Source organism: Sinocyclocheilus grahami, unplaced genomic scaffold (genome assembly GCF_001515645.1).
Source record: "Sinocyclocheilus grahami isolate Dianchi unplaced genomic scaffold, SAMN03320097.WGS_v1.1 scaffold487.1, whole genome shotgun sequence".
Classification (NCBI taxonomy): Eukaryota; Metazoa; Chordata; class Actinopteri; order Cypriniformes; family Cyprinidae; genus Sinocyclocheilus; species Sinocyclocheilus grahami.
Window position 1 is genome coordinate 364,158 of NW_015505666.1, and position 13,837 is coordinate 377,994.

Genomic DNA, 13,837 nt, shown 5'->3' on the forward strand with positions numbered 1-13,837 from the left:
AGTGGCCCATGGTGGCGGTGGGGTTATGGTATGGGCAGGCATATGTTATGGACAATGAACGCGTGCATTTTATTGATGGTATTTTGAATGCACAGAGATACCGTGACTGAGGCCCATTGTTGTGCCATTCATCCTCGACCATCACCTCATGTTGCAGCATGATAATGCACGGCCCCATGTTGCAAGGATTTGTACACAATTCCTGGAAGCTGAAAACATCCCAGTTCTTGCATGGCCAGCATACTCACCGGACATGTCACCCATTGAGCATGTTTGGGATGCTCTGGATCGGCACATACGACAGCGTGTTCCAGTTCCTGCCAATATCCAGCAACTTCGCACAGCCATTGAAGAGGAGTGGACCAACATTCCACAGGCCACAATCAACAACCTGATCAGCTCTATGCGAAGGAGATGTGTTGCACTGCGTGAGGCAAATGGTGGTCACACCAGATACTGACTGGTTTTCGGACCCCCCGGACCCCCAATACAGTAAAACTGCACATTTTAGAGTGGCCTTTTATTGTGGCCAGCCTAAGGCACACCTGTGCAATAATCATGCTGTCTAATCAGCATCTTGATATGCCACACCTGTGAGGTGGATGGATTATCTCGGCAAAGGAGAAGTGCTCACTAACACAGATTTAGACAGATTTGTGAACAATATTTGAGAGAAATAGGTCTTTTGTGTACATAGAAAAAGTCTTAGATCTTTGAGTTCAGCTCATGAAAAATGGGGGCAAAAACAAAAGTGTTGCGTTTATAATTTTGTTCAGTGTATAAACGTAGCTTTTAGCTCAAATCACAAAAATGGTCTTGTCAGGCTGTATGTTGTGTATGTTTCAGAAAGCGTGGGTGTCGGAGATTGAGGATGCCACCAATTCTCTGCTGAAGCAGGACTGTCAGCAGCCGCGGGTTAAGAACTCTTTTCTGGAGTCTTCACAGATCTAATTTACACAGAGACTTTCAAGAGAACTTCCCCAAGAGTGCCAATGAACCAACAAAGTTAACCCAAAAATGAAAATTCTGTCATCGTTTACTCCCCTTCATCTTATTCCAAATATGACAGGCTTTTACTTAAGAATGTCTGTTCGTTTCCATACAGTAAAGTAGGACTGAAGCTGTCAAGCTCTTAAAAGGACAGAAATCACCATGAAAGTATTCTTGTCTTCTGTATGACTCAAATTGTGCAAAACGTCTCTTTTTATGTCCTAGAAAGAAAACCATGAGTGTTTGAAACTTCTTTTTTTTTTGCTAAAAATGGAAATACATCACCACTGTAACAGTAGTAACACCGTTTAAAGGGGTCATATGATGTTGCTAAAAATAACAGTATTTGGTGTAATGAAATGTTTATGCGGTTTAAAGTTAAAAAAACACATTATTTTCCACATACTGTACATTATTGTTTCTCCTCTATGCTAGGGTGACCATACGTGCCATTTTCCCAGGACGCGTCCTGGCCAGGATTTCTATATTGCCTAAAATATCTAGGTTTTGGATTTGTTTGCGTGTGCAGACGTGTGATCGGTGTATGACATCTAAATACCTCGAGAGCATTTTGAAAGCATAAAGAACTGTCTGTATGGTATTTTGATGTCAAACACCGATCGGTCTGCACACACAAACAAAGCCAAAACCTAGATATTTTAGGCAATATAGAAATCCTGGCCAGGACGCTTCCTGGGAAAATGGCACGTATGGTCACCCTATCATACACCGATCGGCATTTTTGGAAAACTGAATGTTGCATGTTCCTAACGCAAATAAATAATTATGAATTTGTGTCACAGAAAGTGACATTGTGTGTTGTGGGAAAGTTAAATGCTAAGATACAGTAAAGAACCTACTGTATGTGTTGTAATACAGTGTGAAAGTTAGCAAAATTCTAATTTGTATAAATTAAAAATTTCTTTAAAACAATGTTATGCATTACGTTGTTTTGTAAATAATTTACTTGTTTGACCATGAAAAAATAAAATATCAAGTTTTTATACATAATGATTAAAGTATTTGATTTAAAAGTACAAACAGGACATCAGTAAAACCAATAAGAGTTTTTGGTCATTTGAAATGAAGCTGAAATAAAATATAAATAATAGATTTTAAAAAAAGTATGCATGTTTAAAAAAAAATAAATAAAAAGACAAGCACACAACAAAATGACTAAAACATCAAATAAAATGAATCCTGATAATATTCAAAATAAAAACTAATTCAAAACCTTAATATTACAGTAGTATATAAATAATACTAAATAACACTGCGGGACACTGAAAGAAAATAGAAACAGTTTATTATTTACTTTTAAACATGATGAAAAATTTGAAAACATAATACCATTGAACAATTTTTTTTCCTCAACAAAAAAATCTTGGGTGGTGAAGAAGTTCATCTGTTCTTCATTTGAATCAGGACCGTCAGGCAAACAAACCAATTAACCTGAAATCACCTTCAGTATGTGATATTTTACACTTTTTATTTTTTAACTCATTTAGTATATTCTGATTGATTTTTTCATCCATTTCCGATACTGCTTTCACATCACAAATATGTAGAATCCTGCTAAACAAATTAACATGTATCTGATGGGTCTTGCCTGTTAAGACATGTCTGCATTCAAAAATGCACCAATGTGACAGAAACAAACCTTGATATAAGGCACACAAACACATTACCACAACATGAATGTGAACACCCTGCTGTTCAGCACATCAAAAAATATGAATCAATCAATAATAATAATGCATGACAACCATATAACAGATACTGTCAGTGAGTAGTGCTGATCCAAAAACCTACAAGTGATGCACTTTGCATATGCGGTCACAAATTAGCTTTATTTGCAAGCTGCACGACCTATTTTTCTTCAAACAATTGCTAATAATTACAGCATTGTGATGTCCGATGGAAGGTTTTGACCAGTTATATGGCACTGAGTGGCTTCTATCATACTGTTGTTGACTGCAGCACACATTTCATCCAAAATCAAGTTAAAGGGCTGCTATTCATATACTATTACATTTTCTGAAATCACGTCACATGACTGAGCTGGTGATGAGCACAAAACATCCTGAGACACTTTTGATTCATCCTGGGATACATATGAATCACTATGCATTATGCTCCTGAATCCATCTACTGACACAAACAGGAAGGAATCAATACCTCAGAATCACACTGACAGCAAACAGTGCCATCGACGCTGCAAGCCGCGTACAATCTATTAAGCAGAGCGAAAACATCAGAACGTGGCTACTGCATAAACCACATACAGTGAAGCATACTTTACAGCAGTTAGTTGCAGTGCACTCGCTCACATTTAGTTCTACACTAAGCGCTTACAATGACGCTCACCACACTTTTAGCTTCTAATAAGGGACTAGTTCACCAAAAAATTTTAATTCTGTCATTTCAAACCTCCATGATGGGGAGATATTTTGAAAAACGTAAGTTTTTTTTTGGTCTATACAATGGAAGTCAATGGGGTCCAAAACAATCTCATTTGGACCCCATTGACATTCACCGTTTGGACAAAAATAAAATGGAAATCAATTTGGAACTGAAACTGTTTGGTCTTCAACATTCTTCAAAATATCTTCTTTTGTAATCCACAAAACACACAAAGCATATAAAATATTTTGATAAATGTCGGTAAATAAATTGTTTGGGTTCCATTTGACTTCCACTGTTTGGACATTTTTGTTTGTTTGCTTGTTTGTTTGTTTATCAACATTCTTCAAAATATTTTTTGTGTTCTGTTAAGAAAAAACAAGGAAAACAAGACTAGATATTTTTAAGTTGGTAACTAAAACAGTAACAAGACATAAGATGGTATTTTGATATAATGACGGTAAATAAAGTGCTTCGGTTCCTATTGATTTTTGTTTGGTTACTAACATTCTTCAAAATATCTTCTTTTGTGTTCTGCAACACAAACAAAGAAAAAAAAAGACTATTTTGAGAAATGTTAACTAAAGAGTTTAAGTTCCCATTGACTTTCATTGTATGGACAAAAATACAAGTTACTGTTTGGTTCTCAACACTCTTCAAAATATGTTCTTTTGTAATCCACAAAACAGAATGTTGGTAACTAAACACACAAACAAGACATATAATAAGATACTCTGAAGAATGTTGGTAAATAGTTTTAGTTCCCATTGACTTTCATTGTGTGGACAAAATTCAATGGAAGTCACGGTTTGGTTCTCAACATTATTCAAAATATCTACTTTTATATTCTGCAGAAGAAAGTCTGTCATACAGGTTTGGAATGACGAGGGTGAATCATTTTTTTAGGTGAACTACCCCTTTTAGTCTAAAGTGTTGGCTCGCGGCATTGCATTCGCTCAATTGCGTAGATGCCATGAATGAGAGAAACCGCTCAAGTTGAAGAGAAATGTAGCAGCTGATATTTTAAACACAATCAGCGGTCTGTCATTCATTTTCAATATACTATCACACAAACAATCACACCCAATGCACAGTTATTGCTTAAAAGCAGGGCACGTACACATCCAACATGTACAAATTGATAAAAGAAAACAACATATCAAACATGTTTGATATTTAGGATCTAAATCGGGATGATGACGGCTATATGATTACGTCAGTACTTTCACAATAGCTAATGCGCGACCGCAAAACAGCTGCTGTATGGCTCCGTTGGATAGCGGAGACGGAAGAAATTGCTTCTTGACATTTTGTAGTAACACGACTGTCTGTATAATGTGTAACATATGTAAACATCATTGAAATATCAGTGACGATCTGCTGCGTGACATCACGTGAGGCGCTCCCTCTGGTATGATAATCTTAATAATATCTTGTAGTGTGTGATGCGCCAGGATTTTCAAATCGTGTAGTGTGTGCATGTTTAAGATTTGAGGGAAGATAATATGCAAAGATGTGGATGTAAGAATGATTAATTGGCAATGACTTCCTGAGAACATCAAACAGACGCTTTTGTTGGTGGAACTTGCTTTGATGCACCATGTCATGTGATCACAGTCCTTTGAATGCAGGAGCACGGATCAATATTTTAGATCATTAACACTGTATTGATCTCATACTTTGATCCATTCGAGTGGCTGCATCATCAAATAAGAATGTGAGCGTGTGTGTATGCATGATGCAGACCTTTCTGACAGTGACAGAGAAGCCTTTCCCACAAGCCATACAGTTCTGCACCTCGTGATCTTCCGCCCACTTTCGCGTGAGGGACTGTGACTGCTTTATCTGGAACAGGAAAAAGGAGCCACATTTGACAAAAAAAATGAAGTTTCCTTAGCTAGAGACGCAAAACAACACCAAAACTGAATTGTAAGGTCAGTTATTTCAGTCTAGGGTTGGCGTCAGTCTGACCTGTAAGGACTGGTTCTCACGGCCAAGCTCCTGCATGGCGGCTGTAGTGTCATCCAACTTCCTGCGCATCTCCACTAACTTAGCCTGAAGCTTCTCGATCTCCCCCTCACCCTGGACACACCTGGAAAAGGATCAAATTGAAAGTGATCATCCCTTTTTCTCTGTGTTTTTATGCCGAAAAAGTATCTAGAGAAACAGTCAAACCTCTCCAGCAGTGCACGCCTCTCATCCTGGTTGTTCTGGATGGTGGCCTCCAACACGGCGATCTCCCCTCTCAGCTCATCCGTCTGTTTCTCCAGCTCACCCACCCGTCTCTGGCTGCTCTGCCACTCTCTCTTCAGCGTCGCCATATTCTCGTTCAGTGCCGCCACCTGCATAGATATCTTCACCTCCGCCTCTTCCCTCTGCTTCTCCACCTCCTCTTTAGCCTTCACTTCTGATGCCTGAGAAAGAAGATAATATAGCTTTTCTGTGGAAAATTTAGAAAGCATTTTTGCTGCAGCATATAAGTCAGCAATAGAGGTTACTTGCTAACGATTAATAATAATATTATTACAGTAATAATTAATAATTAAATCAATGAAGTTGGTATTATAAGTACCAGTTGCTGTTGTAGTTTGTCCGTCTCAGATTTGAGCTGCTGCTGTTTTTGTTTGATGGAGTCTCTGGTCTTCTGATGCTCTCTCTGTTCCTGCTCCAGAGATGCTTGAGCTGCCTCCACCTTCCCTTGCAGCTCCACCTTCTGCTGGATCAACAGCTGCTTCGCTGCCTGGAGCTCCTTCAGCTCCTGCAAGAGACACATAGACAATTCTGTCAGTTATAAACATAGTTGGATGTTAACATGTAACACTATGGATACAAGCCCAGATCATCAAACTATGCTACACAATTCATAGGAATCCAAAAGTCATCAAAATACTTAAGGCTAGTGGTCGACCGATAATGTTTTTTTGACAGCCGATGCTGATATCTTGGAAAGCCGGGTGGTGAACACGCACAGAGAACACGCGATCATGCAGGTCACATGCACACTTCACAAGATCTCACAACTGGATTTGACTAAGTTTGCAAGGTTTGTGAAATTAAATGTTCATTAGCCATTCAAAGATTTGTTTAAATTATGTAAATGAGTATTTGCTGAATGCTGACGGCAAACGAGAAAGTATTATAATGTTTGCCTTTCTATTACTAATAATATAAAAGCAATCGTTATAATACTTTTTGTATACTTTTTAATTCCTTTGTTTAACAATTCTATCAGATTATTAGACAGACTTCTATCCGTATTAGACAGAACTGAACGATGACAGCAAACAAGGAGAATGTGAGCACTGTGTGCGCTCAGGCGCTGCCGCCGTCAAAATAAAAGTACCGCCTCGAACGCATCGGCCAAACAGAAAAACGTATCTTATCTTATTAACTTATCTTAACTTATGCCGATATTTGAAAAATGCCAAATATCGGCCGATATATTGGCCTTGGCGATATATCGGTCGACCACTAATGAAGGCAGTGGAGAATGAAAAACAATGACATGCCAGTTAAAGGTACAACATGTTTTTTGTTCAGTATCAGAGTTTCCACAATAATATTAAGCAGCACGTTTTTAACACTGAGAATATGAAATGTTTCTTGAGAACCAAATCTGCATTTCAGATTGATTTCTGAAGGATCATGTGACACTGACTGACTGGAGTAATGGCTGCTGAAAAGTAGCTTTGCCAGAGGAATAAATTAGATTTTAAAATATATATATTAAAAAAAAAAAAACCTTAATGAAAAAATGTCAATTGTAATACTATTTCACAATTTTACAGATTTTCCTTTACTTTTAATCAAATAAATGGAGCCTTGAACCCCAAACTTTTGAACAGTAGTGTAGAGTCTCATTCAAAATGTTTCAGTTACAAGATGCCATTACAAAAATATTAGTCTGTCATAACTACTTTGAGTAACTGGAAATGTATAAAAATAGCTTAGTAAAATAAACTAAGTACTTTGGCTGGACATTAAAAAGTATTAATAATAAGTCTCATCATGGGGGTCCCTATCAAGGGGTGACTCTGCTTAGAATAAAGCAGCTGTTTTTAGGACACTAATAGGATTCATTCAAAGTACTAGCATTTTGTGGGAAAAATAGCAATTAATTAATAATGGTAGATATTTTACAGTGAAACAACATATAGTGCACCTTTAAGTAGCAGATTTTAAGGCTGCTATGATTCATAAAAGTGATTTGGGGTCAGAGGTGATCAGTCTGACCTTCTCATTCTTCTCGGCCAGAGCTTTAAGATCAGCAGACAGTTTGTTTTTGTCCTTCTCCAGAGCGCTCTGGCACTCTTTGAGCTCCTCGCATTGAGCCTTCTCCTTCTTCAGCTGCTCCTCAGTTTGTTTCTGAAACAAAAGACACAGTCAGCTGAACAACTCCATTCTCCATGTCTGTGATGGCAAGCAAATTAAAAGTTATAACAATTCCTGCTCACAACAGAAGGTTGTATTGTAGTCTCACTGTGTTTGGAACAGAGTCTTTATTTATCGCCACACAATCGAGACAAGTGGCATTTGTTTCCGTAACCTTCACACCACAGGAAAATCTGTGGTTCAAAGACTTGCTTGAGGGCACAACGATGATATCTCAAAAATTTGCAGCATATTTTGTTACCTGTTGTTTCTGGAGCTTCTGTAGAGCCTCCACCTGCTTTTTGATCTTCTCGTCTCTCTTGCTGAGGTCTTTCTCCAGCTCCGTGCGGGCCGTCTTTAGCTCCTGGATCTGGGTTTCGTGAGCACTCAGCTGGTTTCTGTTGGCCACCAGCTCCTCCTGAGCTAGAAGCAGCTTCTCCTCACACACCTAAATGACACATAATAAGATAATAATCAGATACTGCACGGAATCATTTATTAAGATGTGCTCATACTTTATAAAACAGACCTTGAGGTCCTGGCGTACAGCAGAGAGCTCAGACTCCTTGCCGTAGTAATCAGACTGAAGGGTGGCGAGACTTTCTTTGGCGCTGTCACTGGTCTTCTGCAGTTCTGCACAGTGATTCTTCTCTGAGTTGAGATCTTTAGACAATGTCGTCACCTGCTCCTTCAGCTTTGCCTCCTCTTCAGTCTGAAACACAATTCAATTGATTCACACAAAGTTCAGTCATAATGTCCAACAACATGGCAGGGACTCATCATTAACCTCCTACCAAATGTATGACTTTCTTCTGTAGAACACATATATTTATATTAAGAACACACATAAGAATATATTTTAAAGAGAATGTTGGTTCTCATTGACTTCTCACTGAAAAACAAGTGGGAACCAAGACTGTTTGGTTATCAACTATTCTTCAAAATATCTTCTTTTATGTTCCACAGTATAAAATACAATGGAACCCAATGGAAATCAAAACCATTTGGTTACCAACATTCTTTAAAATATCTTCTGCTATGTTTCACAGAACAAAGAAAATCATACAGGTTTGAAACAACATGAGGGAGAGTAAATAATGACAGAATGTTAATTTTTGGGTGGACTATCCCTTTAAGTACAGAAAATAAATCAGTCAATTTAGGTATGCTAGGAGTACATTTAAGTGCCTTTTATGACACATAGGTGTGTAAGGAAACTCTACATGCCTTTTTAGTGAAGGAAGTCTGCAGCTCGGACACTTGCGCCTTAAATTTCTTCACTTCCAGGCTTAAGGACCCCTGAGTAGTCTTCAGCTCTGCCTGTAGCTGCTAGTATTATAATGTTTGCCTTTCTATTACTAATAATATAAAAGCAATCGTTATAATACTTTTTGTATACTTTTTAATTCCTTTGTTTAACAATTCTATCAGATTATTAGACAGACTTCTATCCGTATTAGACAGAACTGAACGATGACAGCAAACAAGGAGAATGTGAGCACTGTGTGCACTCAGGCGCTGCCGCCGTCAAAATAAAAGTACCGCCTCGAACGCATCGGCCAAACAGAAAAACGTATCTTATCTTATTAACTTATCTTAACTTATGCCGATATTTGAAAAATGCCAAATATCGGCCGATATATTGGCCTTGGCGATATATCGGTCGACCACTAATGAAGGCAGTGGAGAATGAAAAACAATGACATGCCAGTTAAAGGTACAACATGTTTTTTGTTCAGTATCAGAGTTTCCACAATAATATTAAGCAGCACGTTTTTAACACTGAGAATATGAAATGTTTCTTGAGAACCAAATCTGCATTTCAGATTGATTTCTGAAGGATCATGTGACACTGACTGACTGGAGTAATGGCTGCTGAAAAGTAGCTTTGCCAGAGGAATAAATTAGATTTTAAAATATATATATTAAAAAAAAAAAAACCTTAATGAAAAAATGTCAATTGTAATACTATTTCACAATTTTACAGATTTTCCTTTACTTTTAATCAAATAAATGGAGCCTTGAACCCCAAACTTTTGAACAGTAGTGTAGAGTCTCATTCAAAATGTTTCAGTTACAAGATGCCATTACAAAAATATTAGTCTGTCATAACTACTTTGAGTAACTGGAAATGTATAAAAATAGCTTAGTAAAATAAACTAAGTACTTTGGCTGGACATTAAAAAGTATTAATAATAAGTCTCATCATGGGGGTCCCTATCAAGGGGTGACTCTGCTTAGAATAAAGCAGCTGTTTTTAGGACACTAATAGGATTCATTCAAAGTACTAGCATTTTGTGGGAAAAATAGCAATTAATTAATAATGGTAGATATTTTACAGTGAAACAACATATAGTGCACCTTTAAGTAGCAGATTTTAAGGCTGCTATGATTCATAAAAGTGATTTGGGGTCAGAGGTGATCAGTCTGACCTTCTCATTCTTCTCGGCCAGAGCTTTAAGATCAGCAGACAGTTTGTTTTTGTCCTTCTCCAGAGCGCTCTGGCACTCTTTGAGCTCCTCGCATTGAGCCTTCTCCTTCTTCAGCTGCTCCTCAGTTTGTTTCTGAAACAAAAGACACAGTCAGCTGAACAACTCCATTCTCCATGTCTGTGATGGCAAGCAAATTAAAAGTTATAACAATTCCTGCTCACAACAGAAGGTTGTATTGTAGTCTCACTGTGTTTGGAACAGAGTCTTTATTTATCGCCACACAATCGAGACAAGTGGCATTTGTTTCCGTAACCTTCACACCACAGGAAAATCTGTGGTTCAAAGACTTGCTTGAGGGCACAACGATGATATCTCAAAAATTTGCAGCATATTTTGTTACCTGTTGTTTCTGGAGCTTCTGTAGAGCCTCCACCTGCTTTTTGATCTTCTCGTCTCTCTTGCTGAGGTCTTTCTCCAGCTCCGTGCGGGCCGTCTTTAGCTCCTGGATCTGGGTTTCGTGAGCACTCAGCTGGTTTCTGTTGGCCACCAGCTCCTCCTGAGCTAGAAGCAGCTTCTCCTCACACACCTAAATGACACATAATAAGATAATAATCAGATACTGCACGGAATCATTTATTAAGATGTGCTCATACTTTATAAAACAGACCTTGAGGTCCTGGCGTACAGCAGAGAGCTCAGACTCCTTGCCGTAGTAATCAGACTGAAGGGTGGCGAGACTTTCTTTGGCGCTGTCACTGGTCTTCTGCAGTTCTGCACAGTGATTCTTCTCTGAGTTGAGATCTTTAGACAATGTCGTCACCTGCTCCTTCAGCTTTGCCTCCTCTTCAGTCTGAAACACAATTCAATTGATTCACACAAAGTTCAGTCATAATGTCCAACAACATGGCAGGGACTCATCATTAACCTCCTACCAAATGTATGACTTTCTTCTGTAGAACACATATATTTATATTAAGAACACACATAAGAATATATTTTAAAGAGAATGTTGGTTCTCATTGACTTCTCACTGAAAAACAAGTGGGAACCAAGACTGTTTGGTTATCAACTATTCTTCAAAATATCTTCTTTTATGTTCCACAGTATAAAATACAATGGAACCCAATGGAAATCAAAACCATTTGGTTACCAACATTCTTTAAAATATCTTCTGCTATGTTTCACAGAACAAAGAAAATCATACAGGTTTGAAACAACATGAGGGAGAGTAAATAATGACAGAATGTTAATTTTTGGGTGGACTATCCCTTTAAGTACAGAAAATAAATCAGTCAATTTAGGTATGCTAGGAGTACATTTAAGTGCCTTTTATGACACATAGGTGTGTAAGGAAACTCTACATGCCTTTTTAGTGAAGGAAGTCTGCAGCTCGGACACTTGCGCCTTAAATTTCTTCACTTCCAGGCTTAAGGACCCCTGAGTAGTCTTCAGCTCTGCCTGTAGCTGCTGTACACGATTTTCTTTCTCTTTCAGCGTATCTTGATACTGTTTCAGTTGAGTGTTCAGTGCAGTCAGCTGAGATTGAAGCCCCTTTTCTGCCTAAAAGATTCAACATAATTGCAAAATATCAAGATTCCTCTAATATGAGGGTACATAAAAGTCATAATCAATGCTTTCTTGAAATATAAATGGAGTTATAATGCACAATCTTACCTCTATTGATTTCTCCAGCTGACCTTTGACACGGCTGAGCTCTTTAGAAGCGGTCTCTGTGTTTTTCTGAAGCTCTTGCTGTGCTTTCTGATAAAACTTTTCCTACAAATTAGAGAAAGCTTGATATTTAAATTTCTGTGAAAAGGTTTGCATGAAAAAAAGTGTGCTTGTACTGAACTACTTTTAAATAACAGCAAATGATTTGATCATTTTTGTCGTACTATGAATTTAATTTTTTTATACATACACAAGTATCCAAATAATTTTTGGGGCCAAACTTCTCACCTTCTCCTCCAAAGTGGCATTGCTGCTCTTCTTCTCTGCCTCCAATTGAGTCTGGCTCTCTTTTAGAGCTTTAGAAGCTTTGCTCAGAGCCTCTTTCACCATTGCCATTTCTTTAGTCAGAGCTTCCTTCTCCTCCAGAGTTTTCTTAAGATCTGCACTCAGACCCTGAACTTTCTTGTCCAGCTCTGCTTGCTGCTTCTGACCCTCCTGAGACAGTTTATCCAGGCTGGCCTGCAGGGTTGCACGCTTCTGCTCTGCCTTCTCCAGCTGTTGTTTTGTTTGGGAGAGGGCTGACGTTTTCTTCTTCAACTCCTCTTGCTGGGTGGCAGCTCTGAGACAGAAAGGAAAGGAAAGATCGACAAGTCACACCTGTGATCTATACTAATTAGATTTGAAGTGTGGGGTTGGTTACATTTTTTATGTTTTTGAAAGTCACCAAGCTCACCAAGGCTAAATTTATTTGATCAAACATACAGCAAAAATAATTTTGGGAAATGTTACTACAATTTTAAATCATGTTTTTTCATTTTAATATATTTTAATATCAGGAAACATTTATTTTTATTATCAGTGTTGAAAACAGTTGTGCTGCTTAATATCTTTGTGAAAAACATTATTTAATTTTTCAGGATCCTTTGATGAATCAAAAGAAAAGCTTTTAGTTGAAACAGATTTTTTTGTATTATGTGTCTTTACTGTCACTTTTGATCAGTGTAATGCATCCTGTATAAAAAGTATTAATTTATTTAAAAAATAAAATACTGACCTCAAACTGTTATATTAGTATACTTTTAAAATTAAGCATTTACACATATCATTTGTACAATCTTTTTTTCAGAGAAATTAATAAACTAAGATGTATTTTACTTAAATACTTCAATCAGATTAAGGAAATAAGCCAAGATTGGAAAGAAAACTGCTCGTTAAAACATTTCTTTCTTTAACATTGTACATTTTTCCATATGAGGTACCTACTCTTGTTTCTCAGAGTCTAAAAGACGGTTCAGCTCCTTTGTCTTCATCTCCAGCTCACTGATTTGCTTCTTCAGCATCTGCTGCTCCTTCTGAGCCTGTTCCCTTCCAGAGCAGAGTTCAGTTAACTCTACCTCTACTTTCTATATAAGACAAAAACACACACAGAAAAAACATTTGATCACAGAAATTTCAATGCATAATACAATACATATTGAAAGATTAAATTAAGACAATGGCATGTAGCTTTCAAGTATTTCTCAATCAAATAAACACTTATTTCCATGTAATTATAATTAGGTAAATAGTCAATAAAAAAACAGCAAAGAAATAATTCAAGACCACTTTCTTATCAATACAGTCATTTGATATCTGTAACAATCACAACAGGCCTGTAACATTTTCAAAATGAAGTCACGATGACGAAGCAGAAATGTGCTGCAGTGACGCTGACCTTGGTCTGGGTCTCCAGTGTCTCTATCCTCTGCTCTGCAGTCAGCAGTTTGTCTCTGCTGTCCTTCAGACTGGTCTCCAGCTGAGAGCATTGCTCCTGCTTCTCTTGCAGCCTGCGGCCCTGCTCTTCCAGCTGAGCCTGCACTTTACTCAACTCCTGCCGAAACACACACACAAAAAACAACAACTTTGAACTTACAACAAAATGACATTCTTATATTGGACTGATATAAATACACTAGGTTCAAATGGTGTCA

At 37.7% G+C, this 13,837-nt stretch overlaps 2 protein-coding genes across 2 annotated transcripts in view; one reads left to right on the forward strand and one right to left on the reverse strand.

Annotated features, from left to right (window-relative positions):
* Positions 1-1,336, forward strand: part of plekhg7 (pleckstrin homology domain containing, family G (with RhoGef domain) member 7) — a 21,350-nt gene extending 20,014 nt beyond the window's left edge. Inside the window, exon 16 of the mRNA XM_016236312.1 lies at positions 847-1,336. Within this exon, the coding sequence (XP_016091798.1) occupies positions 847-951 (105 nt within the window). The 3' untranslated portion in view covers positions 952-1,336. The remainder of the gene's footprint in view (positions 1-846) is intronic.
* A 3,668-nt stretch (positions 1,337-5,004) lies between these two features.
* The window catches only part of LOC107553935 (early endosome antigen 1-like), a 30,774-nt gene continuing 21,941 nt past the window's right edge, over positions 5,005-13,837 (reverse strand). The window contains exons 17-29 of the mRNA XM_016236281.1: positions 13,582-13,737; positions 13,131-13,270; positions 12,156-12,486; positions 11,871-11,972; positions 11,562-11,756; positions 10,864-11,046; positions 10,597-10,782; positions 10,197-10,328; positions 5,966-6,151; positions 5,569-5,807; positions 5,365-5,485; positions 5,073-5,238; positions 5,005-5,012 (exon numbers count right to left, since the gene is read on the reverse strand). Of these exons, the coding sequence (XP_016091767.1) occupies positions 5,005-5,012; positions 5,073-5,238; positions 5,365-5,485; positions 5,569-5,807; positions 5,966-6,151; positions 10,197-10,328; positions 10,597-10,782; positions 10,864-11,046; positions 11,562-11,756; positions 11,871-11,972; positions 12,156-12,486; positions 13,131-13,270; positions 13,582-13,737 (2,145 nt within the window). The remainder of the gene's footprint in view (positions 5,013-5,072; positions 5,239-5,364; positions 5,486-5,568; positions 5,808-5,965; positions 6,152-10,196; positions 10,329-10,596; positions 10,783-10,863; positions 11,047-11,561; positions 11,757-11,870; positions 11,973-12,155; positions 12,487-13,130; positions 13,271-13,581; positions 13,738-13,837) is intronic.